At 33.3% G+C, this 14,249-nt stretch overlaps 1 protein-coding gene across 1 annotated transcript in view; it reads left to right on the forward strand.

Annotated features, from left to right (window-relative positions):
- The window catches only part of LOC132697435 (dynein axonemal heavy chain 10), a 104,341-nt gene that overhangs the window by 52,410 nt on the left and 37,682 nt on the right, over positions 1 to 14,249 (forward strand). The window contains 4 exon segments of the mRNA XM_060662956.1: positions 4,871 to 5,287; positions 6,269 to 6,615; positions 8,863 to 9,063; positions 12,182 to 12,845. Coding sequence (XP_060518939.1) covers positions 4,871 to 5,287; positions 6,269 to 6,615; positions 8,863 to 9,063; positions 12,182 to 12,845 — 1,629 coding nt within the window.

Here is a 14,249-nt window from a genome sequence, read left to right on the forward strand (position 1 = left end):
ACTTGTAATCTGTGTCATTCCTCTACAAGTTAGTTCATTACAGAATCGATTGTCTGTTTCTTTTGAAACAATTACATTTTCATGTGTCGCGGCTGGAAGGAAGACATCAATCAACTTTCTGGCCGCAGTTACTCAGATCCAATATCAATTTTCCAAACCCTATTTGCAATATGTGTGTTACCTTCAACCAACTATCATTGCACTCTGATGGTCTCCAGGCGAGCTTAGACAACTTCGTAATTGAAGTGGTATTATTATCTTTAAGAGAATAATTATTAAACTTCATAACCTCAAAAATATCGAGGCTTTCCTCTACATCAGTCAAATTGCTATTGGAATAATAAGTTTTATAATACTCTTTATGTTTCCTAGTAGCTGTATAAGCTAGAAAACCCCAGTTTTATAATAAGAATTTTAAGAACGCTATAAAAAAATCTGAAGTAGCCAACACCAAAATAAAGTGACGGAAACGCCTTGGATGCAATATTATAAAATTTCAAGTATTTTGGTATTTATTGGATGTCTTACAAAAAAACTTGTTATAAAAGTTAAGCTTTCATATAAAATAAAACCTTAAGTTGCGAAAAATATTAACTGAGTTAGCCATTTTTTGGATTTCATTGGATTAGGTTTTTCGGTGAGTGGAATAAACAAATATAATGTATTAGCAGGAACCATTTTTAATTAATTTGATATAACTTCCGGCATTGTACAGGGTGACCTGTTTACTATGGGATGATCTCCAAGAAAATATCAATAAAACTTAGAGACAAAAGTTATTTGTATTCACTTATTCACTTTTAAAATATTATATTGGTATATATACAGGATGTTTGTATTTTGGTATACAAGTAACAACCGACATGTTTTGAATTTTATGTCAAAACTGACTTTTGCCGGTCGAAATATATCCTCTCCGACTAAAAGCATTTGTTATACAGTGAACGCCTAAAATATGGAACAAATTAATTTAAAACTCAGATATTGAATTTCAACAAGAATAATTTTTTTTGCGCAATTTTTGCAGTACATAGACAATATTCAGGGTGAATCAAAAAATAGATGAAGTTTTTCGAATTCTGTGTCAAATTTGACTCGTAATTCATGTAGCATACCTTATCCCTATCTGCCACTTTTTACGAGCAAAAAAATAAAAAAACAAATTTAGTTTTGAAATGAACAAGTATAATACCAGTAAAGTTTTTAAATTGGATTGGATTCATATTATAATTTTAATTGGATGTGAAGACAAAACAAAAACTCTAGAAGAAATTTGTAATATATTTAAGGCAAAAAAATCCTGAAAGATCCATTACGAGATCCGCAGTGAGTAAAATTGAGAAAAAAATTATAGAAATAGGGCATGCATAAGATCGTCTACGGTCAGGTCGTCCAAAAACTAAAGAGAACACAAGATTAAATATTTTATCCCCATCATGTATCTTCCGAATTAGCTTGAAATAATGGTATTAATTAATGAACAGCTTTGCCTGTATTAAAAGAAGATTTCATTACTACAGGAACTGGACGCGGATGATCCCGACCACAACAAATGTGCAACTTTAAGCCATTTTTCCGTCGTCAGATACTGCTTAGTGATGAAACCTTGTTTTGTTGAAACCCCAAAAAAATCAGGAGTAATATTTTGGAACGGTTTTTAAACCCATTGATATATTGGCAACAAGTTCACGGTGGACATTTTCAACACCTAATAATGTTATTTTTTTGATGATTGTAATGGGTCTTTCGGGATATTTTGCGTTAAACGATTACAAACTTCTTCTTGAGTTCTGGGCAAGGCTACAATACCGGGATTCTGGGATCCTGAATACCGGAATTCCGAATGATTTTTGTCCGTTTTTAAAAATCAGTATTTATGTAAAAATACCAGTATTTTGGTATTACATTAGTTGATAAAAATTGAATTTATGCACAATATAAATCTAATTTAAAATAATATTAATTATTTTTTTAAACAATCAATTTCATGGTATTAAAATCTATATTGGGTACATTTATTACACATACCGGCACCATCGAGAATCGACGGTGTCGGCAATATAAAGTGATTGTTTATGTTTTTGTTTATAGGTCTCGTTGATACAAATACATAGAGGGCATAACGCAAAAATTATTAAATAGTTTAGATTAGATTGTTTAATTTTGCAAATCAGCTGTAGTGTTTACAAGTAAAAATTATATTTGATATTTTCAATTTTATTTTTCATTACGTTTTCTAGTTTTATTTCTAGCAATTGAAAATTATATAGCGGTATTTAAATACTGTTTAATCTATGTTGCTAAATGTAAAAAGTAAGCAAAAGAAATAAAGTGTACAGGATGATCCACAAGTAGCCTTCATTCTCACTTAAAAACGATACATGGACTAAATCTTAAAAAGAAATTGGAATCTCCACATGATGTCCAATCAAGTGTTTCTAAGAGCCGAAATTGTTAATAACAAATTATTTTAAAAATAATAAAAACGACAAACTTTCAGAAGTGCTTCCCGAATGATAGCGCGCGATGGTTTGTTTTTTAATATTTTTTTAAAATCGTAGACATAAGAGAAGGCTTTAAGGCAAGATGATTCAAACACTTACCAAAATCTGCAGTCACTATTAAAAATATGGTACTTGATTGTAGTAAAATTATTAAACAGTCTACAGTGCATGAAATTTCTAGACTGACATCTGAAGGTAAAGTTTTCAGTATCACATTTGACGAATGGACATCTATTCACAATCGGCGCTACATATACATTAATGCACATTGTGTTGAGGACGAACAATGTGGAATATCGGATTAGTGCGCACTTACGGATCCCTTGTAGAAGAAACATTGCAAGATTTTAATTTATATATATCTAAAGACATAGTTGGAGTAACTGCTGACTGTGAATCGGTTATGGTAAAATTTGGAAAATTATAGAAGCCAAACATCAATAAATTTTGCAATTACTGATGTTTTGTATACGTCAACTTTGAACCCGAGTGCGGATATTGATATTGTCGAGCAAAATTATAATGATGATGTTAAAGATGTTGATGATAACGACGATATACAGTAATTATTATAAAGTTAGATGCTAGTATTACTACTTGTAATATAAATATTAGACATATGGGTTATTATCTCTAGTTTCAAAAATTCGGAAAGTAGTGAAAACATTTAACAAAAGTACGTGGGAGAACAATTTTTTTATTCCAAAAGCGCTTATTGACAGTTGTTCCGATATTAATTTTTCTGACTAAGAATTTAATTTATTATCTTCAATTATTGCTGCTCTTACTCCTGTAAAATGAACATTTATGTTAGATAATCTTTCCCAGCAAAAATCTGCAATTGCATTATAATTATTGGAAGTATTAAAATCTCGAATACTTCACTTTTGCAAAAGATCTCACAAGATGTAGGCGAAGTAATTAAACGCGTATCCAAATTTACAATCATTTAAAAAATTGTAAGCCTTACTAAACGGCTCACACATGAAAATCTAGAAGATACAGAAGATATGGAAGTTGTGCAAGGAACATCCCTTCCAATATCTTCCCAAATTAGTAATGAAACAGTATTAGAATCTAACAAGGTATACGTAAACGCATTAAAGAAAAAACAACACCAATCGCTGAAACACTTAATACTTCACCCATGCCTGCGTTTAAAAAAATTCTAGATCTGGAGCAAAAAATAAACGATGAAATTACTTTCTTTGGAAAAAACAGGAACGAAAGGAACGTATTTACAAAACATGTATGATGACAATGACAATAGTGCCGACAAGTGTAGAATCAGAAAGAGCTTTTTCGGCGGCTGGTTATATTTGTACGAAAATTCGATCCTCGCTTGATGATTAAACGATTGATTGTTTATGTTTTTTAAGAGCATTCTTTAATAAACAAAACCCACGTTATTAATATTACTTCATAAATACTTTCAATTTAATTATATTTTTTGCTTCTTTAATTTTATAATGCCATATTATATGTAAAATGTAACATAGAATTTAATATGTACTTTTTTACTTGCACTTTTTTTGTATCTATCTACTCCTACTCTCTATGTAATAAAATAAATAATATCTACTCATTTCAGAACAATATTTATTGAATTTCATATATTATTTGTTAACAAGTCAATATAAGAACTGAAATAAGTAAAAATATAACTAATAAATTTTTTATTGACAATACCGGTTTTAATACCGGTATCCGGATATTTCAAATTTCAAATATTAAAAATCGGTATTCAGATTTTAGTTCGATATTGTAAGCCCTAGGTCTGGGTTTGCCTCCATACCCAATATTTGGCTCGCAATTTTAAATTATTAAAAAGAACTTGGTATCTACTTTTTGACCCACCCCGTATATTTTCTATTTATTGCAAAGAATGCCGAATTAAATTTAAATTAATTAAATTATGATGAATGTGTGCGAGCATTTTTGTTGAACTCCAATACCTGACTTTTAAATAAATTTGTCGTATATTTTAGCCGTTCATTCTCAAATGATTGTTTTTTTTTTCAGTCATATTTTGCCATTATTTTTATGGTCAATTGACAGTAACCGCGCAGCATTTTTACAATTATTGATAATTGTTCGAAATTTACAACTTTTTGGAATAGAGTACTTTTTTTCATTCCAATTTTTAATGTTACTTTTTGACCACCCTGTATAAATTTATTTTTAAAACTTTTTTTGCTATTTTTTTGCAGATTCTGGGGCAAGGTATCATCCCACAATAAACCCGCCACCCCGTACCACTTTATATAGAATGTCTGGTCAAAAGACAGCATTGCAAAGTAAAAAGGAAATATTTAAAATTTCTGATTTTCTTATTGTAAATAGTTCTAAAAGCAATACCTACGCAGGTGACTCTTTTGAAAGAGAAACTGATGGAAGTGGAACTTCACATTCAGCAAGGACTTTCTCGCATCAAATGGTCATCATTGAGCGTCGGAGAATACGCTACTGAATGCGAGATGCGCATAACCTCCGTGGCCACCCTTTTGGAGCATATCGAGCATATAGAGAACGACCTGCGCGGAAGAGTACGCTCCCTAGCGAGAACAAATTTATTCGATTATGTCCCTGCAGATAAAAACCCTAATCGACTGCCATGCAAAGAGTTCTTTAGCGTTATGCAATCTGGCCGAACGCAGAAAGTATCGGACATGTTGAAAACTTACGAATCGTTGACTCCGATCTTAATAAAACTCGAGGCTTTAGTGCTGAACACCAATACCGGTAATCATCCTCGAATGGTGCCGTACTATTCATTTTGGGAGGTGAGCTAATACTTTTAGGAGTTTGGGATATGGGTTATGAGGAAATTGAAAAAAAAATCAATTAAATCGGCTAAGAAAAAATGCTGGGCATTATTTTCGAGTTTCTGAAATGATTTAAAAGCTCAGATTATAAAAAAATGTAAAATGTAAAATTATTATTCCAAAGTTGACACAAATTCAAATAATTTTTGTTTAATGCTGTTTACCCTATCTCTGAAAGGAAAGTAGTGGGGGTTTCAATAAATGGCCATATCTATAAAAAGTCTTAAATTTGAAGTTACTATCAATCATGAGTGACTCTATTTTCCAGAAAAATAATAAGATAGTCAAATAAGAACCTAATAAGAACCGCATATCAATATCTTTACCCTAACTTAAAACAAAAAAAAAAAAAAAGCTCAAAAAAACTTGGATTATGGTGCGTTTTTATTAATGTCTAATTATCTTGAAATTTTCAAACTGATATTTAAAATCAAAACAAAATGTTATTATTCATTTTTATTACTTTTTTCACAATACCTTTGAAGGGCACCAAATTATACCGTGGTTAACATTACATTTTAACATGCTTAGCCGTTTTCAAATATTTAGTATTACGATTTATTTTCTCATTAAATATTAGTTTTAATCACAAAATTGCCACCTGGCGACGTAGGCATGCGCAATCGCGTCTCACGGCAAAAATGATACTCCAGGTTTCCTAAAATGCGTTGTCTTTTTAATGATTCAGAAACATTCAGAATGTCCTATAGAAAAATTATTTTTTGGATTGAACACTAATAATCTATTAGTTTTAGAAATGTTACACTTCAGTCATTAAATTCTTCGCAAAAAGTTGATTTGGAAATGTTTCCATAGAAAAACTAAGTTTTTCATTAAAAACAAGTTGCAGCGATTTTTTTAAAATGCGGATTTATTATTATTATTTAAATATCGATATTTATTTGCCGAGAGTATTATGCGGCGTTATTTTCGTCACAGCTTGAAGTTTATAAAGCGTTGATCTCAATGACACTGACGAATCTCGAATCGTTCGTGGCCAAATTCGAAACCAAAGAGCTGCTGTTTCAAATTGACGCAGTCGTCGTCACGCCGGAAATTCTTCTGCGGCCCACCGCCGCTGAAATATACAACGCGATCACTCGCACTGCTCATGACTTCCTCGATAGACTTGCTGCGTTCCCGAGATGGATGCAGGAGACCTGCTTGCCTTGTCGTCCAGTGATGCACTCCAAAAAGGAGGAGTTCCTATACTCGTTCTACGACGAGGTGCTAAAGGTGCCTGACGTGACGGAAGCAGTGCAGAAATTACAGGAGGTGGGCCACAGGTAATAATTAATAATATAGTGACCTAACGTGGCAATAATCTTCCAAGAATGCATTGAAATTTCACCAACTAATCTACCTTTTGCGCCATTTTGTTTCTAAACAGCTACATCCAGACGCTTAACTCTGATTCCCCTAAACGGAAACTTGTTGAAATGACGACCTGTCAGTGGCCATATTGGTTGTTGAGTGGCGCTGAGTCTATTGGTTGAAAACAAGATTACAAATGTCAATTTTTTTTCATTGTCGTGTAAAAAATTCTTGTATTGTAAGCACAGGCAGGGCTTCTATACCTTTAGTAGCTATATCGGTTAGGCAAAGTTACATTTACTGCGCAGTAGATGGCCCAGGTCGTATACAAGTTTCCCTAAACTCCATGGCATATTAGAACAGAACGGATACAATTTTTGAAAGAAACTTCCGCGGGCTATTGTAATATTATTTACAAAACTTGTGGATTCTTCCTGCGTCGGTTGTTATTGAGTCGAACTTATTAACGTTTCGCCAAACATCCTGTTGACTTCTTCAGAATTCAACTGAAACTGAACTAAAGCTGAAACGTTAGCTATTTCGACTTAAATGATCTTTTAGATAATGTGGCGACGCATTTATTTTTAAAATAATTCTTCATTTTTAAATTGTTTTAAATAAAAATCTAAAATTTTGTTTATCACTTGTCAATAGGTTGCTGTACCATTATGACATGAAAGTTAAAGTATCGTATATAGGTGATGTGATTTTGATAATACAAGAAGTTACGAAGAAACTATGAACAATTTTTTGAGTTCTATTCAACGTGCCTATGCGTAAGATTGAAACTCGTTTTTAACCAATAACACACGTAATTGCTAACTCTGGTTTTCGACCAATAAGACCTTGGGCATCTAACAGCCAATATAACCATTGATGGATTGTTAATAAGTTTGGCTGCCGCATTTTTATGAAAAAAAAACACAGTTCTCGGGTTTCTCAAAGATCCCATTATTTATTTTTAATTTCGTGAAAGAGCAAAGTATTAAAGGCAAAAATTATACAAGTTTAACAGTGGAAATCTTTTTACTTACCTTGTATATAAGGAAACACGACACATTCTTTTCGTTACAGTTTTGAGCGCAAACAAAAGTTTCTCAATATGTGGGCATTTTTAGCAAAAATACCCAAAAAAGATATTCATCAAACATCAGAAATGAAACGACAATCGCATAGACTGCTAGCATGCCGTGGCAATAGCAATAAATAGACTGGGCGTTGCCAAATAATGTCCGGATTTCAGAGAATGATATTGTGTTTTTATACGTGATTCTAGTTTTTTTTTATAACTCAAAAATGGTTTCCATATAGGTATGGTATATCATAATACTTTTAGTTCAAGAAAGAATCGTTTGTTTATTATGGCAATAAAATACAGGAAGATCGATATAAAAATGTGCCTAATGCGAATAATAAAATCCTAATAAATAATTGTTTTCTTCAATATAACTTAAGGGAAAATTTATATTACATAGACAGTTGTAGAATTTTTTGTAGAATAGAAAAATGCGATGTCCCAAATATTTGAAATCATATTTGGATCATTGTCTCCCATGGTTGCAACCTAATTTTTGACCATTCTCCATATCGTCATTTTACTTTCAAAACCTCGTCTGTTTTTTTCTAAAACGAGATTGGAGCGAAATTTAGTCCTACATTTCCCAATAGTACCTTCAACGCCTCCGTAAACTATATCGTCACTCATTTTTTTTAAACATGTTACTGGCACGGACAAAATACCCCAACTTTCACATGCTCAATTACCTATAAAAAAAATTGAAGTACAAGCAACTCCCAGATCTAAGGCAGGTAATTATCCAAGAGTTTCATCTTTTTAAATATTGTTCATTTAAACAATATTATTTTATTGCTCTCTACGTGTATGAATTATTTTATATTAAAGCCTTTGCCTAGCAAAAACTCTTTTTCCTTTCTTGCTTTTCTTAAAAAAATAAAATAAAATTGTAAACAAAACTTAAATATTTTAACGACTATGTTGCAAAGTTCTTTTAGTCTACTGCAAAATTTTCTCTGACAGACTTGCTAGCTTTTAACAGTAAAAAAAACGATATACGTTTAATCGGATTTCGAGTTTGGAGAACCCTGCATACGTGTTATTGTTGCTCGGTCCATGGCAACTTTAATTGACGTATGTTTGATTCTTAAGGAAATGCCCCTTTTGCAGGAATATTATCGAATTGTATGGTATTTAAACGCAGGTGTGTAGCTAACGCGCGTCGCGCCCTCTTCAAGTGGAGACGTTACCGTATGTTGTGGTCATTCGAGAAGACATCCACGTGTGAGAAGTTTATGGCACAAGGCGCGACGCTGGAGATGTACGACGAGAAATTCATGTTTTACCGAGATGTGAAGGAAAGCGTCGTCGGGTTCGCGGATTTTATTGACGTCGATGGCATTAGGTGAGTATTATGAGATTTCATATACTTCTGTAGATGCATATATAAGAAATTAATAGTCGCACTCTCATTAAAACACATCTGCCGATAATACCCAATCATCTTCATTAAGATCGACCTCCATTTCTGGAGGTTAGATCTATGGTCCGACTGGATTGCGATTAGAGAATATTACTGCCTTTAAGTTTCCATTTTTTTGCCATTGTAATAATGTACCTCCAAGACCTCGGCTAGAGCGTCTGTATGTAGTTTCGTTTGAAACTGCATAGCAAGAATGGGGGTTTTTGTTCTTCTTCTTCAAGTTCCCTCTCCGTTAGGACGGTTGGTAATCATCAAAGCTATGCGTATTTTCGAGACTGCTGTTCTGAACAGATTGGTACTGGTGGTGCTGAACCATTCGCCCAGATTTCTTGACCAGGAATGTGTTCTCTTTTCTACTGATCTTCTTCCACTTATTTGTATAGCATATATGACAGTTTCCACTTTTTAATAGTCATCACAACTTCCCTCTCGTTTTTCATTCGTCTTAGCACCTCAGCAGGTTATTCTTTTAACCCATGAAATTCGTAATCTGTGATTTCATGCTATAGTTCAGCACTGACAAAATTTGGTTTTATGGGCTTTTAGTGACAGTCCTCACTTAGGTTAGTGATACTCCTCTCTAACTGCAGCGACCGCATTAATTAGCGCCCGTAGGTCTTGTAGTGTTACGGCTATCAGCACCGTATCATCCTCATAACTTATATTATATATTTTAATTCCATATTTTGTTGGGCAATGCTTTATTCATGACGTCTTCTGAATACATACTAAAAGGATGCGTTTTATTTAAATTAAATAAATAGGAAAAACCTCGTTAAACACTTATTTATTCGAAAAAAAAGGCGTGAAAATATTCTTCGAGCAAGCTTTGTGATAATGGCCCACAACTGTGTAACAATCCTTTCGTTGTTCCTACCTTTAGATGACAGCGTATTGTATGGTCGCCAATGTTTTAACTCTGTTATCGGTATATTTACCCAGTGGCGCAGTTATGTTTCACATGCAGAGAATACCCTGTATATTAATATCTCTAAAATATCACACGGATCCATGGAACTTATTAAAAATGCAAAGCCCCATAACCACCGCTAATATTCAAGGTGTGAACTTCGGTTACCCGATTTCCAGTAGGGTACAGACAAAAACACTGGTTAAAATATCCTATATAACGTGTAATAAAAACTGTTAACACTTGATCCCTCTAAAGAACTCTCAATCTCAGCACTAGGTTCTAACGGCAATCAATAGCCATGAGTTCGTTAGATTAGTGTTCCTACTATCGTGTAATCAAAATAGGGCACGGGCATGACTTAAACAGGTATCATGTTTTAATACCGACTTCTTTTTTTTCGCCGATGTATTTATCCTCTGCAGCCTTCGAATTCGCCCTAGAAAACTGATGGAGGATGGCTTTATTTTTTTCGTGGAAATAGTAAGCCAGATTCATTTTTCTTTTAGAATTTAGGTTAAATGTTTGATTATTTTTGGTTAATGTATTGCTGAATATTTTTGCAAACATTATTGAATATCTGACAACAGGTTTTAATTAATTTTAATTGAGTTTTAGACCATGCAGAACCTTTTGATAAAGAATAACATTCTTTCACTAAACTAGGAACAAAAAAATTTTAAACATGGTGCCTACTTACTGCATACAAACTGAAGAATCCTGAGGCTAACATATAAAGCTTTAGCCCTTATTTATTAAAGTTTTATTAACAATTTTTTTTTGCCTAGTACTATTTGACGTAGCCTTGTCATACTTAACGACGACGTATCTCTCTTATTAATAAAGTAAGCAGCTTTCTTGACCCGATGCTATTTTTTCATAAAATGAAAGGTACGGGGTGATTTTGAAAATGTTCTATTTTTAGTTCACTTATGCGTCAACTTTTTAAAAATTTTCTTCTGAAATTTTTATATACAATCTAAAATTTTTGTTTGACTCCGTTATTAGCTTGTTAGAAATATATAACACGTAAGACCTATTTTAAGTAAAAAGCATAAATCTTAAATTTTTGTTATGTGTATACCATGAAAAATTAAAAAAAAAATCCATAAATTTTAATATTATATTATTAGTTATAATATAAACTTGTGTGCAATATAATTAATAATAGTCGCCTACTATATCTAATTTCTCATACTGTCATATTTTGGGTTAACGTGATATCAGAAGGAAAAGGAGGAAGGAGTAATTGGAATAATGATTACGAAGTGACTGTTTGACAGCTAAAGTATGTTAGGAAAATGGGCTCCTATTGGGTAGGTTTTACCTTAAATTTAATTAAGAAAAACTATAGAATTAGTTTAATTAAGAACTATGCAGAAAGTGTGTTTTTATAAGAGTAATACTGGATTACTATTTTATTGCCCTCTTCTCATTTTTAAGATAAAAATAAAAGCATTATTTTTCGGCCATATTTGTAGCTTGATATCGCGCAATAACTTGAGCCAACGTTTATATAACGAATTATCCTTCATTACCCTTAAAATTTTCGCATTTGTTTTGAGCCTCCCTGTACATGTTACGTGCCTTGAAGTACCTTGGAAGAGTGGAGAAAAACATGGACAATGCCTAGGGCGGCAACCAAAGTGAAATTTTCTACGTACCATTTGCTAGCGCTCTAATGAAATTTCGCGTAGAACAATAATTATCTATATTTTAACCGTTTTATAAATAAAATATAAAAATCTGAAATTTTGTTTACGGCGTGCCGTTGGGATGCTGTATCATATTGTGATACGAGATTTAAGTTATCACATACAGGATGTTTACAAAACATAAAAAAATTAAGAATTTTTCATAAAAACCAAAAATATAATAATATTCATTTAAAAAAAATTATTTGCAGTATTTTTTAAAAATCGGGATCCACCGCTGCTATCCATTCTCCAATTAATTCAAATATGTATCGAAGTTGATTCAACCCTGTAAAAGTCCGAAGATAAACAAAATTGCGTCCTTATTCATTAGCATTCTCAAGACTGAGGGACTTTGTACCATTATTATTTGAACACCCTGTATGAGAAGAATGACATACTGCATTTCACCATATTTCTTGTTTATTATTATTAGGATAAACATGAGACCGCTGCTAGACGCCGTAGCGCGTCATTGCCAAGAATGGAAGGACACTCTCGGTCATCTACTGGACGCGGACACGTTCCAAAAAATGCTAGACATGAAAAAAACCATAGACGATTTGCGCTTCGCCGTTCGTCAAAATATCAAAGGCCTGGATCGTTTCAAGTCGATAATGCTAGCGATAGCCAACGTAAGGAGGCGAAATATTCAATCCGAACTGGATTACCTACGCTTCCAGGAGATTTACTCGATGCTGCGCCAGCACGATATACCTTTCGATCCCGCTCATGAACACATGGCCCATTCTTTGGAACGCGACTGGAAGTCGTTAATGATGTCCGGTCTGTATAGGGAGCAAACTTTGGAAACCACGAAAGAACGTTTCGCCGGTGTCACATTGAACGAAATCAACGAATTTTGCGAGGTACTTAAGGAGTTTGTGGACAGGTTCGTCAGCGAAGGCCCCGGAGCGGTGGGGGATGATTTGGACCGAGGACTGTTACTTATGGACGATTTTCGGATCGAATTCGAGAAGTTGGAAACGAAGCGGACGGAGTTGGTCGAAGCGGAGGCACTGTTCGACGTTCCACTTCCCGATTACGCCGACTATTTGAACGCGAAGGATGCGTTTGACGGGATGGACGTCTTGTACAAGGTAGACATTTTAAAACTTCGTATCTCAAATAATCGTTGAAATAATTTAAAAAAATATCCTAAGAAATCTTAAGGATCGATTCATTTTGGAAAAAAAAAGATTTTTGTTGTATGAAAGTGACTAAAGTGACAAATTCAACAAACATTATTTATATAGAATTCTAGGAACAAATATGTCATATATTTTGTATACTGAACTTTGGTGGTACCGTCTTCAATGGAAATGGAGAAGCGAGGAACGGCGACAGCCGTAGAAAACTTCCCATATATCAGGTGTGTCGCGTCACCAAAACTACCCGTTTCAGCAACACGTCGATTCGTTAAAATAAAAGGCAGTATTTTTACACACAACCCTTTAATTCAGTAAACTCACCAAATTAGTAAAAAAACAAGTAACGTAAAAAAGTATGTACAATAACAAAGATAGATAATTAGTGATAAGTTATAAATTCTACAAGCAAAGCCCCGAATTCGTAAAAAAGAACCTGTCGGAAAAAATTGGCTCTCGATGCCTGCCAAATCCTTAACGATACTAAAATCCTAAAATTCAGTTTTCTAAAAAGTAAAACACATCTGTTTAACTCAATACCTACTTCAAAAGCCACTTGAACCATGCCCTAGGAGGAACCCTTGTCTTAGGTCATAAATTAATAGACAAGTGTTCGCAAGGCCGATCGTTACCATTAGTAAAAATCATAATAGGAATAGGATTAGGAATAGGATTGAGAAAAAACATATAAATATTGGCTCTAACAAGGTGTCTCAGTAAGCGCAAGGCAGGTATTAGGGAAACGGGTGGTGCTAGAAATTTGATAAAAAAAGAAGTAAATTAGCTAAGAAAAAAATGCTGGAAATTATTTTCGAGGTTCTGAAATGGCCACCAGTTGGCGTAATAATTATGATCTTGAATTTTAAAAATATGTTTCTACAAAAAATTTGAATGTTAATCATATTTGATGTGAGTACTGCTTTATAGCTCAGCTGTTAATTTTTTTGCTCTATCTCTGTAAGGAAAGTGGTGAAGGATGTGAATATTTTCTTAAATTGTCGATATCTCCAAAAAAGCTTAACGCATCTTAATAAATTTTGAGTGGTTAAAAGGGGCTTTATCCTAGGCTGTCAATCGTGCTATGAGTGACGTTATGGCCATTGGTTACGTTGGCACCAGGTGGCGTTTTATAATATTATGGCAAAAAAAAAATTCTAACAAAAAATGAATGCAATCATATGACTTGTTTACGCCATTAGGTAGTCAAATAAAGCCCGCCCATTAACCCAGTGAAAACCTTATATCCTATCCCGTATTCAATTAATTCAAAAATTCAATGAAACGTTTTATTAATTGCGTTCATAATTTTTTACAGTTTACTACTTAAATAAACGCCAATAGTTAATAAAACTAGTT

Source organism: Cylas formicarius, unplaced genomic scaffold, assembly GCF_029955315.1.
Source record: "Cylas formicarius isolate icCylForm1 unplaced genomic scaffold, icCylForm1.1 PGA_scaffold_10__41_contigs__length_53128322, whole genome shotgun sequence".
In the NCBI taxonomy this organism is placed as follows: domain Eukaryota; kingdom Metazoa; phylum Arthropoda; class Insecta; order Coleoptera; family Brentidae; genus Cylas; species Cylas formicarius.